Source organism: Entelurus aequoreus, linkage group LG10, assembly GCF_033978785.1.
Source record: "Entelurus aequoreus isolate RoL-2023_Sb linkage group LG10, RoL_Eaeq_v1.1, whole genome shotgun sequence".
Lineage (NCBI taxonomy): Eukaryota > Metazoa > Chordata > Actinopteri > Syngnathiformes > Syngnathidae > Entelurus > Entelurus aequoreus.
In genome coordinates, this window is record NC_084740.1 from 57,142,277 (window position 1) to 57,165,520 (window position 23,244).

General features: G+C 40.0%; 1 protein-coding gene across 1 annotated transcript in view; it reads right to left on the bottom strand.

Moving 5' to 3' along the window:
* LOC133658036 (protein shisa-like-1a) overlaps positions 1-22,095 on the bottom strand; it is a gene marked incomplete at its 5' end in the record, with an annotated part of 112,184 nt that extends 90,089 nt beyond the window's left edge. Inside the window, one exon of the mRNA XM_062059641.1 lies at positions 21,953-22,095. Coding sequence (XP_061915625.1) covers positions 21,953-22,095 — 143 coding nt within the window. The remainder of the gene's footprint in view (positions 1-21,952) is intronic.
* Positions 22,096-23,244: the final 1,149 nt, after the last annotated feature.

A 23,244-nucleotide genomic window follows, 5' to 3' on the forward strand; every position in this document is an offset into this window, starting at 1 on the left:
GAACGCCAACTCAAGAATGCAAAAAGGTGTTCCTTTTTCAAACGGAACCCTCCTCGCCCTACCCTCTCCAAAAGTAATGTTTTAAAATTTACACCGTATCAAGTCCGTATATATAGATAGTACTTTATGGATTCCTTCAGGAGAGTTCCCTCAGGAAAATTTAAAATCTTTGTTGTAGCGGTGTAGCGTGCAAAGACGGGAGTGAAAGAAGTGTCAAAAGATGGCGCTAACTGTTTTAATGACATTCACACTTTACTTCAATCAATAACGGAGCAGCATCTCCTCATCCGTGGCTCACTAGTGCAACAACAACACCCGAAATGTGTCCCGTGACCGGAACTCTCTAATAACTGAAGTTCCTTGGGTGAATAATGTAAAGTCACTACACCGGTATGCTTTAGTGCTTTCATGGCGAGTGTACTGACAGATATAAGTAAGAACTTTACACTACTTTATATTAGAAATGGCAACAGTGGAGGATGAATGTCCCACAACAAGAAGATAGAGAAAAAGAAGAAGCTTATCCACTACGGTGTCATCAAGGACTACCAAGGCAGACACACACACATTTTCAGGACTTATGCAGATCCCAAATACACATCAGCAGGTGCCAGAAGGTAAGAAAAGTAGGTTTTCGATAATATTGCGAAACAAAACGCCAGATAATATGTCTGCTAATAGGTGCCACTTTGAGATCCTTATACACACACCATAATAATACTCCCATGTTGAAGCACAGTACAATCCATCAAGCGGTGTGGCTTTATAGCTTACCAAAGTCGTACTAAAAAATGTTGACAGATTTTTGAGCGCAGTGTGTAATGTTCTTTTTTTCTCAATGGAACATTTCAAGTTTTGGTGTCGTTTACTGGCGTCATATTGCAGCTTACACGTATCTCTTATGTGTGACTGCCATCTACTGGTCACACTTATCATTACACCATGTACCAAATAAAATTGCTTCGAGGTCAGTAAGCATAACCAGAATGATGCCGTATATAAGGCGCACCGGGTTATAAGGTGCACTGTCCAGTTTTGATAAAGTGAAAGGATTTTAAGTGCGCCTTATGGTCCAAAAAATATGGTATTTATACGTATACTGTTATGTGGGGGGGTCATAGCTAGCTGCAGGATTCGCTCCCCCGGGATGCAAACGGACCACTCCGGACAGGACGTGCAGGTAGAAACATGATTTATTCTCGAAAATCAAAGAAGTACAAAAAACAGAAAACAAGCCGAAGGAACAACGTGCCGATCGCACTCAAAGCTAAGGCTACCACTTAGCATAGACTAGAGACAAGCAATAGGTTGCATGTAGCAAACACAGACGCCAGACCGACTGACCGGCAAAGGCAGGCTTAAATAATGCCTCTGATTAGTGCTCAGGAAACAGGTGAGCGTTCCGAACACCAATCAGAGACAGGTGAAAATAATAAGCAATCATCCATCCGTCCATTTTCTACCGCTTGTCCCGTTCGGGGCCGCGGGGGGTGCTAGAGACTATCTCAGCTGCATTCGGGCGGAAGGCGGAGAACCATGGTAACTAAAAACAAACTCAAAAGTGCCCAAAAACAGGAACTGATGGAGTCCAAAACTAACAGAAAATAACAAAACATGATCCGGGCCACGGATCATAACATATACAGTATATATATATACTGTTGCAGCGGCTAATCCAAGTTCGTAGTGGACTATATTGATGTCAAATCTTGTGGACAAATAAACACATAAATATTCTGATTTTGTAGACATCAGAGCAGGTGGGAGGGCATGAGAGGCAGGAGGGGGACCGACAGCATATACTGAAAATGCCCATTTTAGTACGTCCACCCCACTGTGATGTCACACTGTATAAAAATAATACAAAACAGTGTTCGGCAGCATCCAGAACTACCAAAAATCCTTTAACCTTATGAATTTACAATATCCAACATTATAACGTTTATACGTCAGAAAGTTCCCTTGATCCTGAAACGAGGATTTCCTACTGAAAGGTGAACTGGGTTGTGTTCTACTTGAAGAGATTCCACTGGAGCTGCAGTACAAAAGTGCAGCCTGGCTTCAAGCTGTTGGAGACAATCAACTCTTGTTGTTGATATTTGAAATGAATGTCTCCCTGCAGCGCCTCATTTCCATTCAAATCAGCATAGAAAATGCATGGAGGGGAAGAGAAGAGATAATATTGGATATTCTAAAGCGTCACTCCCATGAAAAACCCAAAGGACAAATAGCAATGTGGCTTCAGTGTTTCCCTTCCCTTTAATCTGCTGTTATCAAGCAAGAATATGGAACACTTGATAGTTTGAAATGGTGACGACTATAAGGAAGAATATGGAACACTTGATAGTTTGAAATGGTGACGACCATAAGGAAGAATATGGAACACTTGATAGTTTGAAATGGTGACGACCATAAGGAAGAATATGGAACACTTGATAGTTTGAAATGGTGACGACTATAAGCAAGAATATGGAACACTTGATAGTTTGAAATGGTGACGACTATAAGGAAGTATATGGAACACTTGATAGTTTGAAATGGTGACGACCATAAGGAAGAATATGGAACACTTGATAGTTTGAAATGGTGACGACCATAAGGAAGAATATGGAACACTTGATAGTTTGAAATGATGGCGACCATAAGGAAGAATATGGAACACTTGATAGTTTGAAATGGTGACGACCATAAGGAAGAATATGGAACACTTGATAGTTTGAAATGGTGACGACCATAAGGAAGAATATGGAACACTTGATAGTTTGAAATGGTGACGACCATAAGGAAGAATATGGAACACTTGATAGTTTGAAATGGTGACGACCATAAGGAAAAATATGGAACACTTGATAGTTTGAAATGGTGACGACCATAAGGAAGAATATGGAACACTTCATAGTTTGAAATGGTGACGACCATAAGGAAAAATATGGAACACTTGATAGTTTGAAATGGTGACGACCATAAGGAAGAATATGGAACACTTGATAGTTTGAAATGGTGACGACCATAAGGAAGAATATGGAACACTTGATAGTTTGAAATGGTGACGACTATAAGGAAGAATATGGAACACTTGATAGTTTGAAATGGTGACGACTATAAGGAAGAATATGGAACACTTGATATTTTGAAATGGTGACGACCATAAGGAAGTATATGGAACACTTGATAGTTTGAAATGGTGACGACCATAAAGAAGAATATGGAACACTTGATAGTTTGAAATGGTGACGACTATAAGGAAGAATATGGAACACTTGATAGTTTGAAATGGTGACGACCATAAGGAAGGATATGGAACACTTGATAGTTTGAAATGGTGACGACTATAAGGAAGAATATGGAACACTTGATAGTTTGAAATGGTGACGACCATAAGGAAGAATATGGAACACTTGATAGTTTGAAATGGTGACGACTATAAGGAAGAATATGGAACACTTGATAGTTTGAAATGGTGACGACCATAAGGAAGGATATGGAACACTTGATAGTTTGAAATGGTGACGACTATAAGGAAGAATATGGAACACTTGATAGTTTGAAATGGTGACGACTATAAGGAAGAATATGGAACACTTGATAGTTTGAAATGGTGACGACTATAAGGAAGAATATGGAACACTTGATAGTTTGAAATGGTGACGACCATAAGGAAGAATATGGAACACTTGATAGTTTGAAATGGTGACGACCATAAGGAAGAATATGGAACACTTGATAGTTTGAAATGGTGACGACCATAAGGAAGAATATGGAACACTTGATAGTTTGAAATGGTGACGACTATAAGCAAGAATATGGAACACTTGATAGTTTGAAATGGTGACGACCATACGGAAGAATATGGAACACTTGATAGTTTGAAATGGTGACGACTATAAGGAAGAATATGGAACACTTGATAGTTTGAAATGGTGACGACCATAAGGAAGAATATGGAACACTTGATAGTTTGAAATGGTGACGACCATAAGGGAGAATATGGAACACTTGATAGTTTGAAATGGTGACGACTATAAGGAAGAATATGGAACACTTGATAGTTTGAAATGGTGACGACTATAAGGAAGAATATGGAACACTTGATAGTTTGAAATGGTGACGACTATAAGGAAGAATATGGAACACTTGATAGTTTGAAATGGTGACGACCATAAGGAAGAATATGGAACACTTGATAGTTTGAAATGGTGACGACCATAAGGAAGAATATGGAACACTTGATAGTTTAAAATGGTGACGACTATAATGAAGAATATGGAACACTTGATAGTTTGAAATGGTGACGACCATAAGGAAGTATATGGAACACTTGATAGTTTGAAATGGTGACGACTATAAGGAAGAATATGGAACACTTGATAGTTTGAAATGGTGACGACTATAAGGAAGAATATGGAACACTTGATAGTTTGAAATGGTGACGACCATAAGGAAGTATATGGAACACTTGATAGTTTGAAATGGTGACGACCATAAAGAAGAATATGGAACACTTGATAGTTTGAAATGGTGACGACTATAAGGAAGAATATGGAACACTTGATAGTTTGAAATGGTGACGACCATAAGGAAGGATATGGAACACTTGATAGTTTGAAATGGTGACGACTATAAGGAAGAATATGGAACACTTGATAGTTTGAAATGGTGACGACCATAAGGAAGAATATGGAACACTTGATAGTTTGAAATGGTGACGACTATAAGGAAGAATATGGAACACTTGATAGTTTGAAATGGTGACGACCATAAGGAAGAATATGGAACACTTGATAGTTTGAAATGGTGACGACTATAAGGAAGAATATGGAACACTTGATAGTTTGAAATGGTGACGACTATAAGGAAGAATATGGAACACTTGATAGTTTGAAATGGTGACGACTATAAGGAAGAATATGGAACACTTGATAGTTTGAAATGGTGACGACCATAAGGAAGAATATGGAACACTTGATAGTTTGAAATGGTGACGACCATAAGGAAGAATATGGAACACTTGATAGTTTGAAATGGTGACGACTATAAGGAAGTATATGGAACACTTGATAGTTTGAAGTGGTGATGACCATAAGGAAGAATATGGAACACTTGATAGTTTGAAATGGTGACGACTATAAGGAAGTATATGGAACACTTGATAATTTGAAATGGTGACGACTATAAGGAAGTATATGGAACACTTGATAGTTTGAAATGGTGACGACCATAAGGAAGAATATGGAACACTTGATAGTTTGAAATGGTGACGACTATAAGGAAGAATATGGAACACTTGATAGTTTGAAATGGTGACGACCATAAGGAAGAATATGGAACACTTGATAGTTTGAAATGGTGACGACCATAAGGAAGTATATGGAACACTTGATAGTTTGAAATGGTGACGACCATAAGGAAGAATATGGAACACTTGATAGTTTGAAATGGTGATGACTATAAGGAAGAATATGGAACACTTGATAGTTTGAAATGGTGACGACTATAAGGAAGTATATGGAACACTTGATAGTTTGAAATGGTGACGACTATAAGGAAGTATATGGAACACTTGATAGTTTGAAATGGTGATGACTATAAGGAAGAATATGGAACACTTGATAGTTTGAAATGGTGACGACTATAAGGAAGTATATGGAACACTTGATAGTTTGAAATGGTGACGACTATAAGGAAGTATATGGAACACTTGATAGTTTGAAATGGTGATGACCATAAGGAAGAATATGGAACACTTAATAGTTTGAAATGGTGACGACCATAAGGAAGAATATGGAACACTTGATAGTTTGAAATGGTGACGACTATAAGGAAGAATATGGAACACTTGATAGTTTGAAATGGTGACGACCATAAGGAAGTATATGGAACACTTGATAGTTTGAAATGGTGACGACTATAAGGAAGAATATGGAACACTTGATAGTTTGAAATGGTGACGACCATGAGGAAGAATATGGAACACTTGATAGTTTGAAATGGTGACAACCATAAGGAAGCTCGTCCACTATCTGCTTCTAACAGCTGTTATAGAAATGCAAAGGAGACACACGTGACATCCAAATTGTAGGCATCATTTTTAGTCCACAACTCTGACAGAATGTTGTCAGCACTAGAGGAGCCCTTTAAGGCACTTATTGAAGTAAATGATAACAAGCAGTAGTCGTCTCAGGGAAACATCTCCATGGATGACGTACGCACAAAGGAGAAGATCTCACAGACTCTTCGTTCAACACCCGACTCAGGGCTTATTCTCTATTTCTTGGAAATGTTCCCCCATCATCTACATCTTCATCTGCCTGACCTTGGATTCAAAATAGAGTGCACCCGCAGAAGCAACGGCCCTGGTGGGAATTGAAAAAGAAAGAAGTCTTATGGCATGAAGACATCAGCAAAGAACAACACAGCCGCTGGATGGTCTTTGTTGTTAGCCAAACACTTTGTTGTGGTTCTGCAAAAAACCAGCGCTAAGTGGCAAGAAGTCATTCCTAAGAATATGTCTGTGGGATCAGGTGTCCTAATCCCTTGGCCTGGTGTATCAAATCAAGCACTTAGGCATGGAGACTGTTTCTGTGAAAGAATGGGCCGCTCTCAGTGATTTCCAGCATGGAACTGTCATAGGATGCCACCTGTGCAACAAATCCCATGGTGAAATTTCCTCGCTCCTAAATATTCCAAAGTCAACTTTATTCTAAGAAAAGTGAAGAGTTTGGGAACAACAGCAACTCAGCCACCAAGTGGTAGGCCAGGTAAACTGACAGAGAGGTCAGCATAGTGCAAAGACTTTCTGCACAGTCAGTTGCTACAGAGCTCCAAACTTCATGTCACCTTCCAATTAGCCCACGTACAGTACGCAGAGAGCTTCATGGAATGGGTTTCCATGGCCGAGCAGCTGCATCTAAGCCATACATCACCAAGTCCAATGCAAAGCGTGGGATGCAGTGGTGTAAACTAAGCACGTCACCACTGGACTCTAGAGCAGTGGAGACGCCTTCTCTGGACTGATGAATCACACTTTTCCATCTGGCAATCTGATGGACCAGTCTGGGTTTGGAGGTTGCCAGGAGAACGCTACATTTCAGACTGCACTGTGTCAAGTGTGAAATTTGGTGGAGGAGGAATTATGGTGTGGGGTTGTTTTTCAGGAGTTGGGCTTGGCCCCTTAGTTCCAGTGGAAGGAACTTTGAATGCTCTGTAAATATAAACGGGATACAATGATTTGCAAATCCTTTTCAAGCCATATTCAGTTGAATATGCTACAAAGACAACATATTTGATGTTCAAACTCATAAACTTTATTTTCTTTTGCAAATAATAATGAACTTAGAATTTCATGGCTGCAACACGTGCCAAAGTAGTTGGGAAAGGGCATGTTCACCACTGTGTTACATGGCCTTTCCTTTTAACAACACTCAGTAAAGGTTTGGGAACTGAGGAGACACATTTTTGAAGTGGAATTCTTTCCCATTCTTGCTTGATGTACAGCTTAAGTTGTTCAACAGTCCGGGGGTCTCCCTTCTGCTATTTTAGGCTTCACACATTTTCAATGGGAGACAGGTCTGGACTACAGGCAGGCCAGTCTAGTACCCGCACTCTTTTACTATGAAGCCACGTTGATGTAACACGTGGCTTGGCATTGTCTTGCTGAAATAAGCAGGGGCGTCCATGGTAACGTTGCTTGGATGGCAACATATGTTGCTCCAAAAGCTGTATGTACCTTTCAGCATTAATGGTGCCTTCACAGATGTGTAAGTTACCCATGTCTTGGGCACTAATACACCCCCATACCATCACACATGCTGCCTTTTACACTTTGCGCCTAGAACAATCCGGATGGTTCTTTTCCTCTTTGGTCCGGAGGACACGACGTCCACAGTTTCCAAAAACAATTGGAAATGTGGACTCGTCAGACCAAAGAACACTTTTCCACTTTGTATCAGTCCATCTTAGATGAGCTCAGGCCCAGCGAAGCCGACGGCGTTTCTGGGTGTTGTTGATAAACGGTTTTCGCCTTGCATAGGAGAGTTTTAACTTGCACTTACAGATGTAGCGACCAACTGTAGTTACTGACAGTGGGTTTCTGAAGTGTTCCTGAGCCCATGTGGTGATATCCTTTACACACTGATGTGGCTTTTTGATGCAGTACAGCCTGAGGGATGGAAGGTCACGGGCTTAGCTGCTTACGTGCAGTGATTTCTCCAGATTCTCTGAACCCTTTGATGATATTACGGAGCGTAGATGGTGAAATCCCTAAATTCCTTGCAGTAGCTGCTTGAGAAAGGTTTTTCTTAAACTGTTCAACAATTTGCTCAGGCATTTGTTGACAAAGTGGTGACCCTCGCCCCATCCTTGTTTGTGAATGACTGAGCATTTCATGGAATCGACTTTTATACCCAATCATGGCACCCACCTGTTCCCAATTAGCCTGCTCACCTGTGGGATGTTCCAAATAAGTGTTTGATGAGCATTCCTCAACTTCTTTCAGTATTTATTGCCACCTTTCCCAACTTCTTTGTCACGTGTTGCTGGCATCAAATTCTAAAGTTAATGAATATTTGCAAAAAAAAAATGTTTATGAGTTTGAACATCAAATATGTTGTCTTTGTAGCATATTCAACTGAATATGGGTTGAAAAGGATTTGCAAATCATTGTATTCCGTTTATATTTACATCTAACAAAATTTCCCAACTCATATGGAAATGGGGTTTGTAGTTGGCCAAGCGTTGTCAGTCTTAATTTAAAAAAAAAAAAGCAGAATTTGAATTAAATCTTAGAGTTTTCACCGGAGTTACCGCAGAGGCAAACTACTGCTTGCGCATCTTAGCCACGCCTTATTTTTCTCCAAAAAAAAAAGTTATTTCTTTCTTTGTCTATGTAGGATGCAATTGTATGCACAATAAAATGATCTTTGCTCCTTTTTTGTTGTTTTACTTTTGTAGCTGTATGTAGAAGTGGTACATCTGCTCTACCACATGGTGGGTTAACTAAATATATCCTGTGTGTATTTATTATATTGCATTAGTTTTACTGCCAAATACTTGTCATAGAAACAGTATCTAGAACAGGGGTGACCAACCTTTTTGAAAGCAAGAGCTACTTCTTGGGTAGTGATTAATGCGAAGGGCTACCAGTTTGATACACACTTAAATAAATTGCCAGAAATAGCCAATTTGCTCAATTTTAACTCTGTTATTATTAATAATTAATGATATTTATACTTAATTGAACGGTTTAAAAGAGGAGAAAACATGAAAAAAAATGACAATTAAATTTTGAAACATAGTTTATCTTCAATTTCGACTCTTTAAAATTCAAAATTCAACCGAAAAAAAGAAGAGAAAAACTTAAAAAAAGAATTTATGGAACATCATTAGTAATTTTTCCTGATTAAGATTAATTTTAGAATTTTGATGACATGTTTTAAATAGGTTAAAATCCAATCTACACTTTGTTAGAATATATAACAAATTGGACCAAGCTATATTTCTAACAAAGACAAATCATTATTTCTTCTAGATTTTCCAGAACAAAAATTTTAAAATCAATTCAAAAGACTTTGAAATAAGATTTAAATTTGATTCTACAGATTTTCTAGATTTTCCAGAATAATTTTTTGGAATTTTAATCATAATAAGTTTGAAGAAATATTTCACAAATATTCTTCGTCGAAAAAACAGAAGCTAAAATGAAGAATTAAATTAAAATGTTTTTATTATTCTTTACAATTAATTAAAAAAAAAAATTACTTGAACATTAATTTAAATTGTCAGGAAAGAAGAGGAAGGAATTTAAAAGGTAAAAATGTATATGTGTTTAAAAATCCTAAAATCATTTTTAAGGTTGTATTTGTTCTCTAAAATTGTCTTTCTGAAAGTTATAAGAAGCAAAGTAAAATAATTAATGAATTTATTTAAACAAGTGAAGACCAAGTCTTTCAAATATTTTCTTGGATTTTCAAATTCTATTTGAGTTTTGTCTCTCTTAGAATTAAAAATGTCGGGCAAAGCGAGACCAGCTTGCTAGTAAATACATAAAATTAAAAAAATAGAGGCAGCTCACTGGTAAGTGCTGCTATTTGAGCTATTTTTAGAACAGGCCAGCGGGCTACTCATCTGGTCCTTACGGGCCACCTGGTGCCCGCGGGCACCGCGTTGGTGACCCCTGGTCTAGAAGCAGCTCTATTGTAGCAAATGTCTTTCTTCCTATTGTTTTCCCTCCACAATTACAGTTCTCTCTCTCTCTCTCTTGCTCGCTCGCTCCATGACGTGTCTCCATCAGTCTGACATTTCCCCGAGTGGGAGGCAATAATAAGGTTTATACAAGAGTTGCAGATAATGAGTAGTTAAAAGTTGGATGGAGGATGGGAGAAGAGGATTTAATGGGAGCTGCTTATTTAGTTTATTGAGTGAGCTGTGAGAGGTGCGGTGCATTAAGAATGTTCAGTCCTCTCTTTGGCTCCCATGAAGTGGAAAATGATATCGCTGCTTTTCTGTTGTCAATCACGTGGAATATGATTGACCTGACGCTGGCATCCTCAGGTGTGACACTGTCAAGTCAATGGAGGGAGCGACTTACAGTCAAAAATACCACTTTGACAACTTGACATTCTCATCTTTCTCCAGGTGAAATGAGTTGTGCATTTAAATGTGCTTTTAGCTGCTAGCCTCGGCCTGTGCTGCCTATTTCTGTTTCTGTTTCTTTTGTGTAAGCAAGGAATTTCAATTGCTGAGAGAATACTTCATGCTTTTGCTCTTTTGTTCATATCGACTGAAAGGGGATCCATCACCATGACAACAACATTCTGTAATTGTACAGCCTGTCATGTACATGCTGTGATTGTACTGTAATAGTACAGCCTATCATGTACATGCTGTAATTGTACTGTAATAGTACAGCCTATCATGTACATGCTGTAATTGTACTGTAATAGTACAGCCTATCATGTACATGCTGTAATAGTACTGTAATAGTACAGCCTATCATGTACATGCTGTAATTGTACTGTAATAGTACAGCCTATCATGTACATGCTGTAATTGTACTGTAATAGTACAGCCTATCATGTACATGCTGTAATTGTACTGTAATAGTACAGCCTATCATGTACATGCTGTAATAGTACTGTAATAGTACAGCCTATCATGTACATGCTGTAATTGTACTGTAATAGTACAGCCTATCATGTACATGCTGTAATTAGGGATGTCCGATAATGGCTTTTTGCCGATATCCGATATGCCGATATTGTCCAACTCTTTAATTACAGATACCGATATCAACCGATACCGATATCAACCGATACCGATATCAACCGATATATACAGTCGTGGAATTAACACATTATTATGCCTAATTTGGACAACCAGGTATGGTGAAGATAAGGTACTTTTTAAAAAAATGAATCAAATAAAATAAGATAAATAAATTAAAAACATTTTCTTGAATAAAAAAGAAAGTAAAACAATATAAAAACAGTTACATAGAAACTAGTAATTAATGAAAATTTGTAAAATTAACTGTTAAAGGTTAGTATTATTAGTGGAGCAGCAGCACGCACAATCATGTGTGCTTACGGACTGTATCCCTTGCAGACTGTATTGATATATATTGATATATAATGTAGGAAGCAGAATATTAATAACAGAAAGAAACAACCCTTTTGTGTGAATGGGGGGAGGGAGGTTTTTTGGGTTGGTGCACTAATTGTAAGTGTATCTTGTGTTTTTTAAGTGGATTTAATTTAAAAAAATAAATAATTTTTTTTAAAATAACGATACTGATAATAAAAAACCGATACCGATAATTTCCGATATTACATTTTAACGCATTTATCGGCCGATAATATCGGCAGACCGATATTATCGGACATCTCTAGCTGTAATTGTACTGTAATAGTACAGCCTATCATGTACATGCTGTAATTGTACTGTAATAGTACACTCTATCATGTACATGCTGTAATAGTACAGCCTATCATGTACATGCTGTAATAGTACAGCCTATCATGTACATGCTGTAATTGTACTGTAATAGTACAGCCTATCATGTACATGCTGTAATTGTACTGTAATAGTACAGCCTATCATGTACATGCTGTAATTGTACTGTAATAGTACAGCCTATCATGTACATGCTGTAATTGTACTGTAATAGTACAGCCTATCATGTACATGCTGTAATTGTACTGTAATAGTACAGCCTATCATGTACATGCTGTAATTGTACTGTAATAGTACAGCCTATCATGTACATGCTGTAATTGTACTGTAATAGTACAGCCTATCATGTACATGCTGTAATTGTACTGTAATAGTACAGCCTATCATGTACATGCTGTAATTGTACTGTAATAGTACAGCCTATCATGTACATGCTGTAATAGTACTGTAATAGTACAGCCTATCATGTACATGCTGTAATTGTACTGTAATAGTACAGCCTATCATGTACTATCAAGTCTTACTGTTTGAGGAGGTCTTCTCAATGTGAAACACTCCTCACTCCAAACGATCACCTTGTCAGCTTCTGCCGAGACCCCGATCACGACGCCACCTCCCCGTGTCCATCTGTGCCTCAAAACTCATTTTTATTCACATAAATGCATTTTCTCAACAAATGATGGCACTGCATTTAATTATTCATGATTGTAATGAATGACTGCTAGTTTTGGAAGAAGATCATTTCATATTATTCCCCAAATGATGTACCTCAATTGGCATTAAAGGCTGGAAGCAACCTTAATGTTCTTTTGAAACATTATAATATTCATCCAAGTGGCTTTTTTACATCCATCATCACGAAGCATCCAGCAGTGTTAGCCACTCAGCTGTCAAGTGGAACACGCTTGATGTGTCACACATTCATATACTTAGCATATTTATGTCACAGCAAATGTAAGTAATATATTGTATGAGTTTATATACTTAGCATATTTATGTCACAGCAAATGTAAGTAATATATTGTATGAGTTGATATACTTAGCATATTTATGTCACAGCAAATGTAAGTAATATATTGTATGAGTTGATATACAAAGCATATTACTTGCACTCTACTGACTAGTGATGCACCCAAAATGTGTCCGCTGGAAAAAGACATCCATCACCACAACAGGATGTTGTAATTATGTAAGCATCACCACAACAGGATGTTGTAATGATGTAAGCATCACCACAACAGGATGTTGTAATGATGTAAGCATCACCACAACAGGATGTTGTAATGATGTAAGCATCACCACAACAGGATGTTGTAATGATGTAAGCATCACCACGACAGGATGTTGTAATGATGTAAGCATCACCACAACAGGATGTTGTAATGATGTAAGCATCACCACAACAGGATGTCGTAATGATGTAAGCATCACCACGACAGGATGTTGTAATGATGTAAGCATCACCGCAACAGGATGTCGTAATGATGTAAGCATCACCACAACAGGATGTTGTAATGATGTAAGCATCACCACAACAGGATGTTGTAATGATGTAAGCATCACCGCAACAGGATGTTGTAATGATGTAAGCATCACCACGACAGGATGTTGTAATGATGTAAACATCACCACAACAGGATGTCGTAATGATGTAAGCATCACCACGACAGGATGTTGTAATGATGTAAACATCACCACAACAGGATGTTGTAATGATGTAAGCATCACCACGACAGGATGTTGTAATGATGCAAGCATCGCCACGACAGGATGTTGTAATGATGTAAGCATCGCCACAACAGGATGTCGTAATGATGTAAGCATCGCCACGACAGGATGTTGTAATGATGTAAACATCGCCACGACAGGATGTTGTAATGATGTAAGCATCGCCACGACAGGATGTTGTAATGATGTAAACATCGCCACGACAGGATGTTGTAATGATGTAAGCATCGCCACAACAGGATGTTGTAATGATGCAAGCATCGCCGCAACAGGATGTTGTAATGATGTAAGCATCACCGCAATGATGTAAGCATCACCGCAACAGGATGTTGTAATGATGTAAGCATCACCACGACAGGATGTTGTAATGATGTAAACATCACCACAACAGGATGTTGTAATGATGTAAGCATCACCACGACAGGATGTTGTTATGATGTAAGCATCACCACAACAGGATGTCGTAATGATGTAAGCATCGCCACAGCAGGATGTCGTAATGATGCAAGCATCGCCACAACAGGATGTTGTAATGATGTAAGCATCGCCACAGCAGGATGTCGTAATGATGCAAGCATCGCCACGACAGGATGTTGTAATGATGTAAGCATCGCCACAACAGGATGTTGTAATGATGCAAGCATCGCCACAACAGGATGTTGTAATGATGTAAGCATCACCACAACAGGATGTTGTAATGATGTAAGCATCGCCACAGCAGGATGTCGTAATGATGTAAGCATCGCCACAACAGGATGTTGTAATGATGTAAGCATCGCCACGACATGATGTTGTAATGATGTAAGCATCGCCACGACAGGATGTTGTAATGATGTAAACATCGCCACAACAGGATGTTGTAATGATGTAAGCATCACCACGACAGGATGTCGTAATGATGTAAACATCGCCACGACAGGATGTCGTAATGATGTAAGCATCGCCACGACAGGATGTCGTAATGATGCAAGCATCGCCACGACAGGATGTTGTAATGATGTAAGCATCGCCACAACAGGATGTTGTAATGATGCAAGCATCGCCACAACAGGATGTTGTAATGATGTAAGCATCACCACAACAGGATGTTGTAATGATGTAAACATCACCACAACAGGATGTTGTAATGATGTAAGCATCACCACAACTGGATGTTGTAATGATGTAAACATCGCCACAACAGGATGTTGTAATGATGTAAGCATCACCACAACAGGATGTTGTAATGATGTAAGCATCACCACAACAGGATGTTGTAATGATGTAAGCATCGCCACGACACGTCAGGCTCGCTACGTTGATGACGTCAGGCTCGTTACGTTGAGGACGTCAGGCTCGCTACGTTGATGACGTCAGGCTCGTTACGTTGAGGACGTCAGCCTCGCTACGTTGAGCACGTCAGGCTCGCTACGTTGATGACGTCAGGCTCGCTACGTTGAGGACGTCAGGCTCGCTACGTTGAGGAGGTCAGGCTCGCTACGTTGAGGACGTCAGGCTCGCTACGTTGAGGACGTAAGGCTCGCTACGTTGATGACGTCAGGCTCGTTACGTTGAGGACGTCAGGCTCGCTACGTTGATGACGTCAGGCTCGCTACATTGAGGACGTCAGGCTCGCTACGTTGAGGACGTCAGGCTCGCTACGTTGAGGACGTCAGGCTCGCTACGTTGAGGACGTCAGGCTCGCTACGTTGATGAGGTCAGGCTCGCTACGTTGAGGATGTCAGGCTCGCTACGTTGAGGACGTCAGGCTCGCTACGTTGAGGACGTCAGGCTCGCTACGTTGATGACGTCAGGCTCGCTACGTTGAGGACGTCAGGCTCGCTACGTTGATGACGTCAGGCTCGCTACGTTGATGACGTCAGGCTCGCTACGTTGAGGATGTCAGGCTCGCTACGTTGAGGACGTCAGGCTCGCTACGTTGAGGACGTCAGGCTCGCTACGTTGAGGACGTCAGGCTCGCTACGTTGATGAGGTCAGGCTCGCTACGTTGAGGATGTCAGGCTCGCTACGTTGATGACGTCAGGCTCGCTACGTTGAGGATGTCAGGCTCGCTACGTTGAGGACGTCAGGCTCACTACGTTGAGGACGTCAGGCTCGCTACGTTGAGGACGTCAGGCTCGCTACGTTGAGGACGTCAGAAGTGGGCTCGGTCTCGGCTGGCCTGGGAATGATGATTGGATGATCTGATGAATCCCATTTTGATTGACAGCAAAATGAGCGGATCAGCCATCTTGAAATACAAATCACGGCCTGAGCATTTTTTCAACTTTCATTTCATTGTTTCTGTTGACAAGGAGAATTTTACCATTTTTATGTTACATTTTCTTTTTAAAATATTTGTATCTTTTTCATCTGTTATTGGAGACTGTACTTTGGTTGAGAGAGTAGCTGAAAATGAGCTTCCCCTACTTCAAAGACCAGCATCCACCACTGGTCTACAATAACACCAGAAAAAGATGCTAGGTTTGTTGCTAGTCGTTTTTAATAAAGAAAAGTCACTAAAAGGATTGGATAATTCTCTAGAAAATCTAAAAATTCCCAACACGGTACAGCGTACAATAAGCAGCAACATACACTACCGTTCAAAAGTTTGGGGTCACATTGAAATGTCCTTATTTTCAATGAAGATAACTTTAAACGAGTCTTAAATTTAAAGAAATACACTCTATACATTGCTATTGTGGTAAATGACTATTCTAGCTGCAAATGTCTGGTTTTTGGTGCAATATCTACATAGGCCCATTTCCAGCAACTATCACTCCAGTGTTCTAATGGTACAATGTGTTTGCTCATTGGCTCAGAAGGCTAATTGATGATTAGAAAACCCTTGTGCAATCATGTCCACACATCTGAAAACAGTTGAGCTCGTTACAGAAGCTACAAAACGGACCTTCCTTTGAACAGATTGAGTTTCTGGAGCATCACATTTGTGGGGTCAATTAAACGCTCAAAATGGCCAGAAAAAGAGAACTTTCATCTGAAACTCGACAGTCTATTCTTGTTCTTAGAAATTAAGGCTATTCCACAAAATTGTTTGGGTGACCCCAAACTTTTGAACGGTAGTGTATACAAAAATATAGCAAAACTATATAATTATAACAGATTTGTGTTAATGTTTGTATTTGTTTAAATGTATGTGTAACATTTTATTGCCTTTTTAATGAAAGTATGTGCAATATTGCCAATTATGCATTTATATATATATATATATATATATATATATATATATATATATATATATATATATATATATATATATATATATATATATATATATATATATATATACATACACATATATATATCAGTGACGTGCGGTGAGGTTCATGGCTGGTGAGGCACTGACTTCATCCCAGTCAGATTTACAAACATATGAACCCTAAAGAGTATCTTATTCACCATTTGATTGGCAGCAGTTAACGGGTTATTTTTAAAAGCTCATACCAGCATTCTTCCCTGCTTGGCACTCAGCATTAAGGGTTGGAATTGGGGGTTAAATCACCAAAAATGATTCCCGGGCGCGGTGCCGCCGCTGCCCACTGCTCCCCTCACCTCCCAGGGGGTGAACAAGGGGATGGGTCAAATGCAGAGGACAAATTTCACCACACCTAGTGTGTGTGTGACAATCATTGGTACTTTAAAGGCCTACTGAAAGCCACTACTACCGACCACGCAGTCTGATAGTTTATATATCAATGATGAAATTTTAACATTGCAACACATGCCAATACGGCCGGGTTAACTTATAAAGTGACATTTAAAACTTCCCGGGAAATATCCGGCTGAAACGTCGCGGTATGATGACGTATGCGCGTGACGAAGTCAGAGTAACGGAAGTTATGGTACCCCGTAGAATCCTATACAAAAAGCTCTGTTTTCATTTCATAATTCCACAGTATTCTGGACATCTTTTGCAATTTGTTTAATGAACAATGAAGGCTGCAAAGAAGACAGTTGTAGGTGGGATCGGTGTATTAGCAGCGGACTACAGCAACACAACCAGGAGGACTTTGTTGGAGCGCTAGCCGCGCTAGCCGCCGACCTCACCTTGACTTCCTACGTCTCCGGGCCGCCAAACGCATCGGGTGAAGTCCTTCGTCCTTCTGTCGATCGCTGGAACGCAGGTGAGCACGGGTGTTGATGAGTAGATGAGGGCTGGCTGGCGTAGGTGGAGAGCTAATGTTTTTAGCATAGCTCTGTGAGGTCCCGTTGCTAAGTTGCTAAGTTAGCTTCAATGGCGTCGTTAGCACAGCATTGTTAACCTTCGCCAGCCTGGAAAGCATTAACCGTGTATTTACATGTCCACGGTTTAATAGTATTGTTGATTTTCTATCTATCCTTCCAGTCAGGGATTTATTTTTTTGTTTCTATATGCAGTTAAAGCACGATGCTATCACGTTAGTGCGTAGCTAAAGCATTTCGCCGATGTATTGTCGTGGAGATAAAAGGCACTGAATGTCCATTTCGCGTTCTCGACTCTCATTTTCAAGAGGATATAGTATCCGAGGTGGTTTAAAATACAAATCCGTGATCCACAATAAAAAAAGGAGAGTGTGGAATCCAATGAGCCAGCTTGTACCTAAGTTACGGTCAGAGCGAAAAAAGATACGTCCATCACTGCCTCTCAAGTCCTTCACTGTAACGTTCCTCATCTACGAATCTTTCATCCTCGCTCAAATTAATGGGGTAATCATCACTTTCTCGGTCCGAATCTCTCTCGCTCCATTGTAAACAATGGGGAATTGTGAGGAATACTAGCTCCTGTGACGTCACGCTACTTCCGGTACAGGCAAGGCTTTTTTTTATCAGCGAGCAAAAGTTGCGAACTTTATCGTCGATTTTCTCTACTAAATCCTTTCAGCAAAAATATGGCAATATCGCGAAATGATCAAGTATGACACATAGAATGGATCTGCTATTCCCGTTTAAATTAAAAAAAATAATTTCAGTAGGCCTTTAACTTAACTTTAACTTTACACATACAAACTAGCACACAAAAAAGCACATTTAATAAAAAAAACGTTATGGTTCTACCTTTACTTATAAATGAAATTCATGCGCCGCTCCTTCTGAACAAAAGCATCGATAACTTGTTTATAGTGAAGTGAAGTGAAGTGAATTACATTTATATAGCGCTTTTTCTCAAGTGACTCAAAGCGCTTTACATAGTGAAACCCAATATCTAAGTTACATTCAAACCAGTGTGGGTGGCACTGGGAGCAGGTGGGTAAAGTGTCTTGCCCAAGAACACAACGGCAGTGACTAGGATGGCGGAAGCGGGGATCGAACCTGCAACCCTCAAGTTGCTGGCACGGCCGCTCTACCAACCGAGCTATACCGCCCGATATATATATATAGAAGTCTTCCTTATCTTTCTTCAGTTTTAAAAGTCTCTCTGTCTCGATGGAGATCTTCCTTTAAGTATTACCTCCTGCTTCCATTGAAAGTCCAGTTTAGAAAAGTCTTCTATATGTGTTGAGGTTCTACAGCTTGGCAGACAGCTAACAACCAATCCAGGACGTTCTAATAAAGTTCCAAAGCAGATGAATCCATTTAGGCTCTTTATTGTTGTTGATCTTGCTTTGTCTTGCACTGGACTTTTTTTTGTTTTTGTTTGTTTGTAAAACTGAAATACAAACAATGACAATGTATAAGCTATATGATTCAATCAACACACTGAAATGTAATACACAATATGTAAACATCAGCTCCACACAAACACACAGCACCACCATCAAACAAACACTTCTGAGTGTTGAAACTATTTCTATGGTGGAAATAAACCACCGGCAGCCATTTGAAGTCCTCAAACATCCATTAAATTACTGCACAAAAATGTTTTTTCAATAGACATCTTACTATCAAATGTAGCCACTTTCCACCTTCATATTGAGCCACATAAACAAGTTCAACAGTTTACTTACAGACTTATCTTTTCCAAGGCTTGTAAAAGCTAACACAACTTGTCTACTTCTTATTGTCTCATGAACTGAACTGACATCGTAAACCGGAAGTGCCCAAACTGATGACGCGCAGCATTTCCCCATCGCCACAAGGTGTCAGTAATAGTCCACAATCAAACAGGCATAACAAAAACTGTTTTATTTTAGATATGTAATCCTCCATGTTAAAAGTTGCGGCGAGAGGAAAAAAATAAACGATCGCTGCTAACTGTTGCTGCTTGTTGTCACTTCTTCTGCAGCCGAGTAGTCGCAAGAATGATCTCTGGGATCACTAGCGCCCTCTACCACCAGGAGGCGGGATTACTGCGAGCCTCAGCCAGTGCGTCTAAGCAGCCGTTTTATGATTGCTCAGCACAAGAAATACGTTACACACATACAGTTGTTGACAAAATACACTGTACATTATATACCTCAGCTAACTAAACTATGGAAATGTATAATATAATTCATATAGCAATACGCTCTCACTGCACAGCAGGCCAGCAGTTAGCCGAGTCATTGCGCAATCCATGGTGAGGCTCAACAGGCTGCTGACTCACCGCAAGTCTCTTCTCAGTATTTGAACGGCAAATGTGAAAATTCAGCGATTTTGAATAAAAATAATCATTTCCACATACAGTATATTCTATATAACTTTCCACATATAATCCATATAACTTTCCACATACAGTATATTCCATATAACTTTCCACATATATTCCATATAACTTTCCACATACAGTATATTCCATATAACTTTCCACATATATTCCGTATAACTTTCCACATACAGTATATTCCATATAACTTTCCACATATATTCCATATAACTTTCCACATATAGTCCATATAACTTTCCACATATATTCCGTATAACTTTCCACATACAGTATATTCCATATAACTTTCCACATATATTCCATATAACTTTCCACATACAGTATATTCCATATAACTTTCCACATATATTCCATATAACTTTCCATATATATTCCATATAACTTTCCACATACAGTATATTCCATATAACTTTCCACATATATTCCATATAACTTTCCACATATATTCCATATAACTTTCCACATATATTCCGTATAACTTTCCACATACAGTATATTCCATATAACTTTCCACATATATTCCATATAACTTTCCACATATATTCCATATAACTTTCCACATATATTCCATATAACTTTCCACATATAATCAAGACCCAAACAATGCTCACAGTCACAATCATAAAAGCTGACAAGTGCTGCCCTCGGGTTATCTTGTAGGAGAGACAAATGAGACCCAGGAGAAGACTTTTGTGTGGATGAAGAAAAGCAATCTCCTAACTGTCATGGATGAAGAAAGGGAATCTCCTAACTGTCATGGATGAAGAAAGGGAATCTCCTAACTGTCATGGATGAAGAAAGGGAATCTCCTAACTGTTATGGATGAAGAAAGGGAATCTCCTAACTGTCATGGATGAAGAAAGGGAATCTCCTAACTGTCATGGATGAAGAAAGGGAATCTCCTAACTGTCATGGATGAAGAAAGGGAATCTCCTAACTGTTATGGATGAAGAAAGGGAATCTCCTAACTGTCATGGATGAAGAAAGGGAATCTCCTAACTGTTATGGATGAAGAAAGGGAATCTCCTAACTGTCATGGATGAAGAAAGGGAATCTCCTAACTGTCATGGATGAAGAAAGGGAATCTCCTAACTGTTATGGATGAAGAAAGGGAATCTCCTAACTGTCATGGATGAAGAAAGGGAATCTCCTAACTGTCATGGATGAAGAAAGGGAATCTCCTAACTGTCATGGATGAAGAAAGGGAATCTCCTAACTGTCATGGATGAAGAAAGGGAATCTCCTAACTGTCATGGATGAAGAAAGGGAATCTCCTAACTGTCATGGATGAAGAAAGGGAATCTCCTAACTGTCATGGATGAAGAAAGGGAATCTCCTAACTGTCATGGATGAAGAAAAGGAATCTCCTAACTGTCATGGATGATAAAAGGGAATCTCCTAACTGTCATGGATGAAGAAAGGGAATCTCCTAACTGTCATGGATGAAGAAAAGGAATCTCCTAACTGTCATGGATGATAAAAGGGAATCTCCTAACTGTCATGGATGAAGAAAGGGAATCTCCTAACTGTCATGGATGAAGAAAGGGAATCTCCTAACTGTCATGGATGAAGAAAGGGAATCTGTCATGTGCCACCAAGCAACTTCCAGCTGCTGCAAGTGATATTTCTTCTCTTGCTGCTGCTCTCCCTTGCAACTTAACACCAGCATCACTTCAACAAAGTCATGCATAAAAGTGTTCCAAAGATACCAACCTTGTCCAGCATGAAGAAACAGGAAACCTCCTCTTGATAGCTTCCAACCACCCTGTTGCTCCTCTTCTTCTTCTCTCTAAGGTTCTTCTCACATGCACAGCCTCAGCATCTTCCTCCTCTTCTTCTTCTCTCCAAGGTTCTTCTCACATGCACAGCCTCAGCATCTTCCTCCTCTTCTTCTTCTCTCTAAGGTTCTTCTCACATGCACAGCCTCAGCATCTTCCTCCTCTTCTTCTTCTCTCTAAGGTTCTTCTCACATGCACAGCCTCAGCATCTTCCTCCTCTTCTTCTTCTCTCTAAGGTTCTTCTCACATGCACAGCCTCAGCATCTTCCTCCTCTTCTTCTTCTCTCTAAGGTTCTTCTCACATGCACAGCCTCAGCATCTTCCTCCTCTTCTTCTTCTCTCTAAGGTTCTTCTCACATGCACAGCCTCAGCATCTTCCTCCTCTTCTTCTTCTCTCTAAGGTTCTTCTCACATGCACAGCCTCAGCATCTTCCTCCTCTTCTTCTCTCTAAGGTTCTTCTCACATGCACAGCCTCAGCATCTTCCTCCCAGGTTGGCAAGATGCTGATGAGGTGCTCATGAGGAAAAGGTGGAGAAGAAACAAACAAGAGACTCTACTGGCCCCTGAGTCCTCCTCCGCGGTGTCTGAGTCCTCCGCCGCGGTGTCTCCCCATCTGTCAGAGCGCGACAACGCCGAGTCTGTGAGAGCGAGCGAGATGAAAGATACAAGAGAGAGAGGGAGAGAGAGAGAGAGAGAGAGAGAGAGAGGGGCAGAGGGTGAGAGAGAGAGAAAGAGAGAGAGAGAGAGAGAAAGAGAAAGGGGCAGAGGGTGTGAGAGAGAGAGAGAGAGAGAGAGAGAGAGAGAGAGAGAGAGAGAGAGAGAGATCTCTGTAGTGAAGCAGCTCTTGTTTAGCTCACTGTCATGCATTCCTTCTGCAGAGAAACCATTTGTGTTTACTCTTCCCTCCAGGGGCCACACTTGTGTTTACTCTTCCCTCCAGGGGCCACACTTGTTTTTACTCTTCCCTCCAGGGGCCACACTTGTTTTTACTCTTCCCTCCAGGGGCCACACTTGTGTTTACTCTTCCCTCCAGGGGCCACACTTGTTTTTACTCTTCCCTCCAGGGGCCACACTTGTGTTTACTCTTCCCTCCAGGGGCCACACTTGTTTTTACTCTTCCCTCCAGGGGCCACACTTGTTTTTACTTTTCCCTCCAGGGGCCACACTTGTTTTTACTCTTCCCTCCAGGGGCCACACTTGTTTTTACTCTTCCCTCCAGGGGCCAC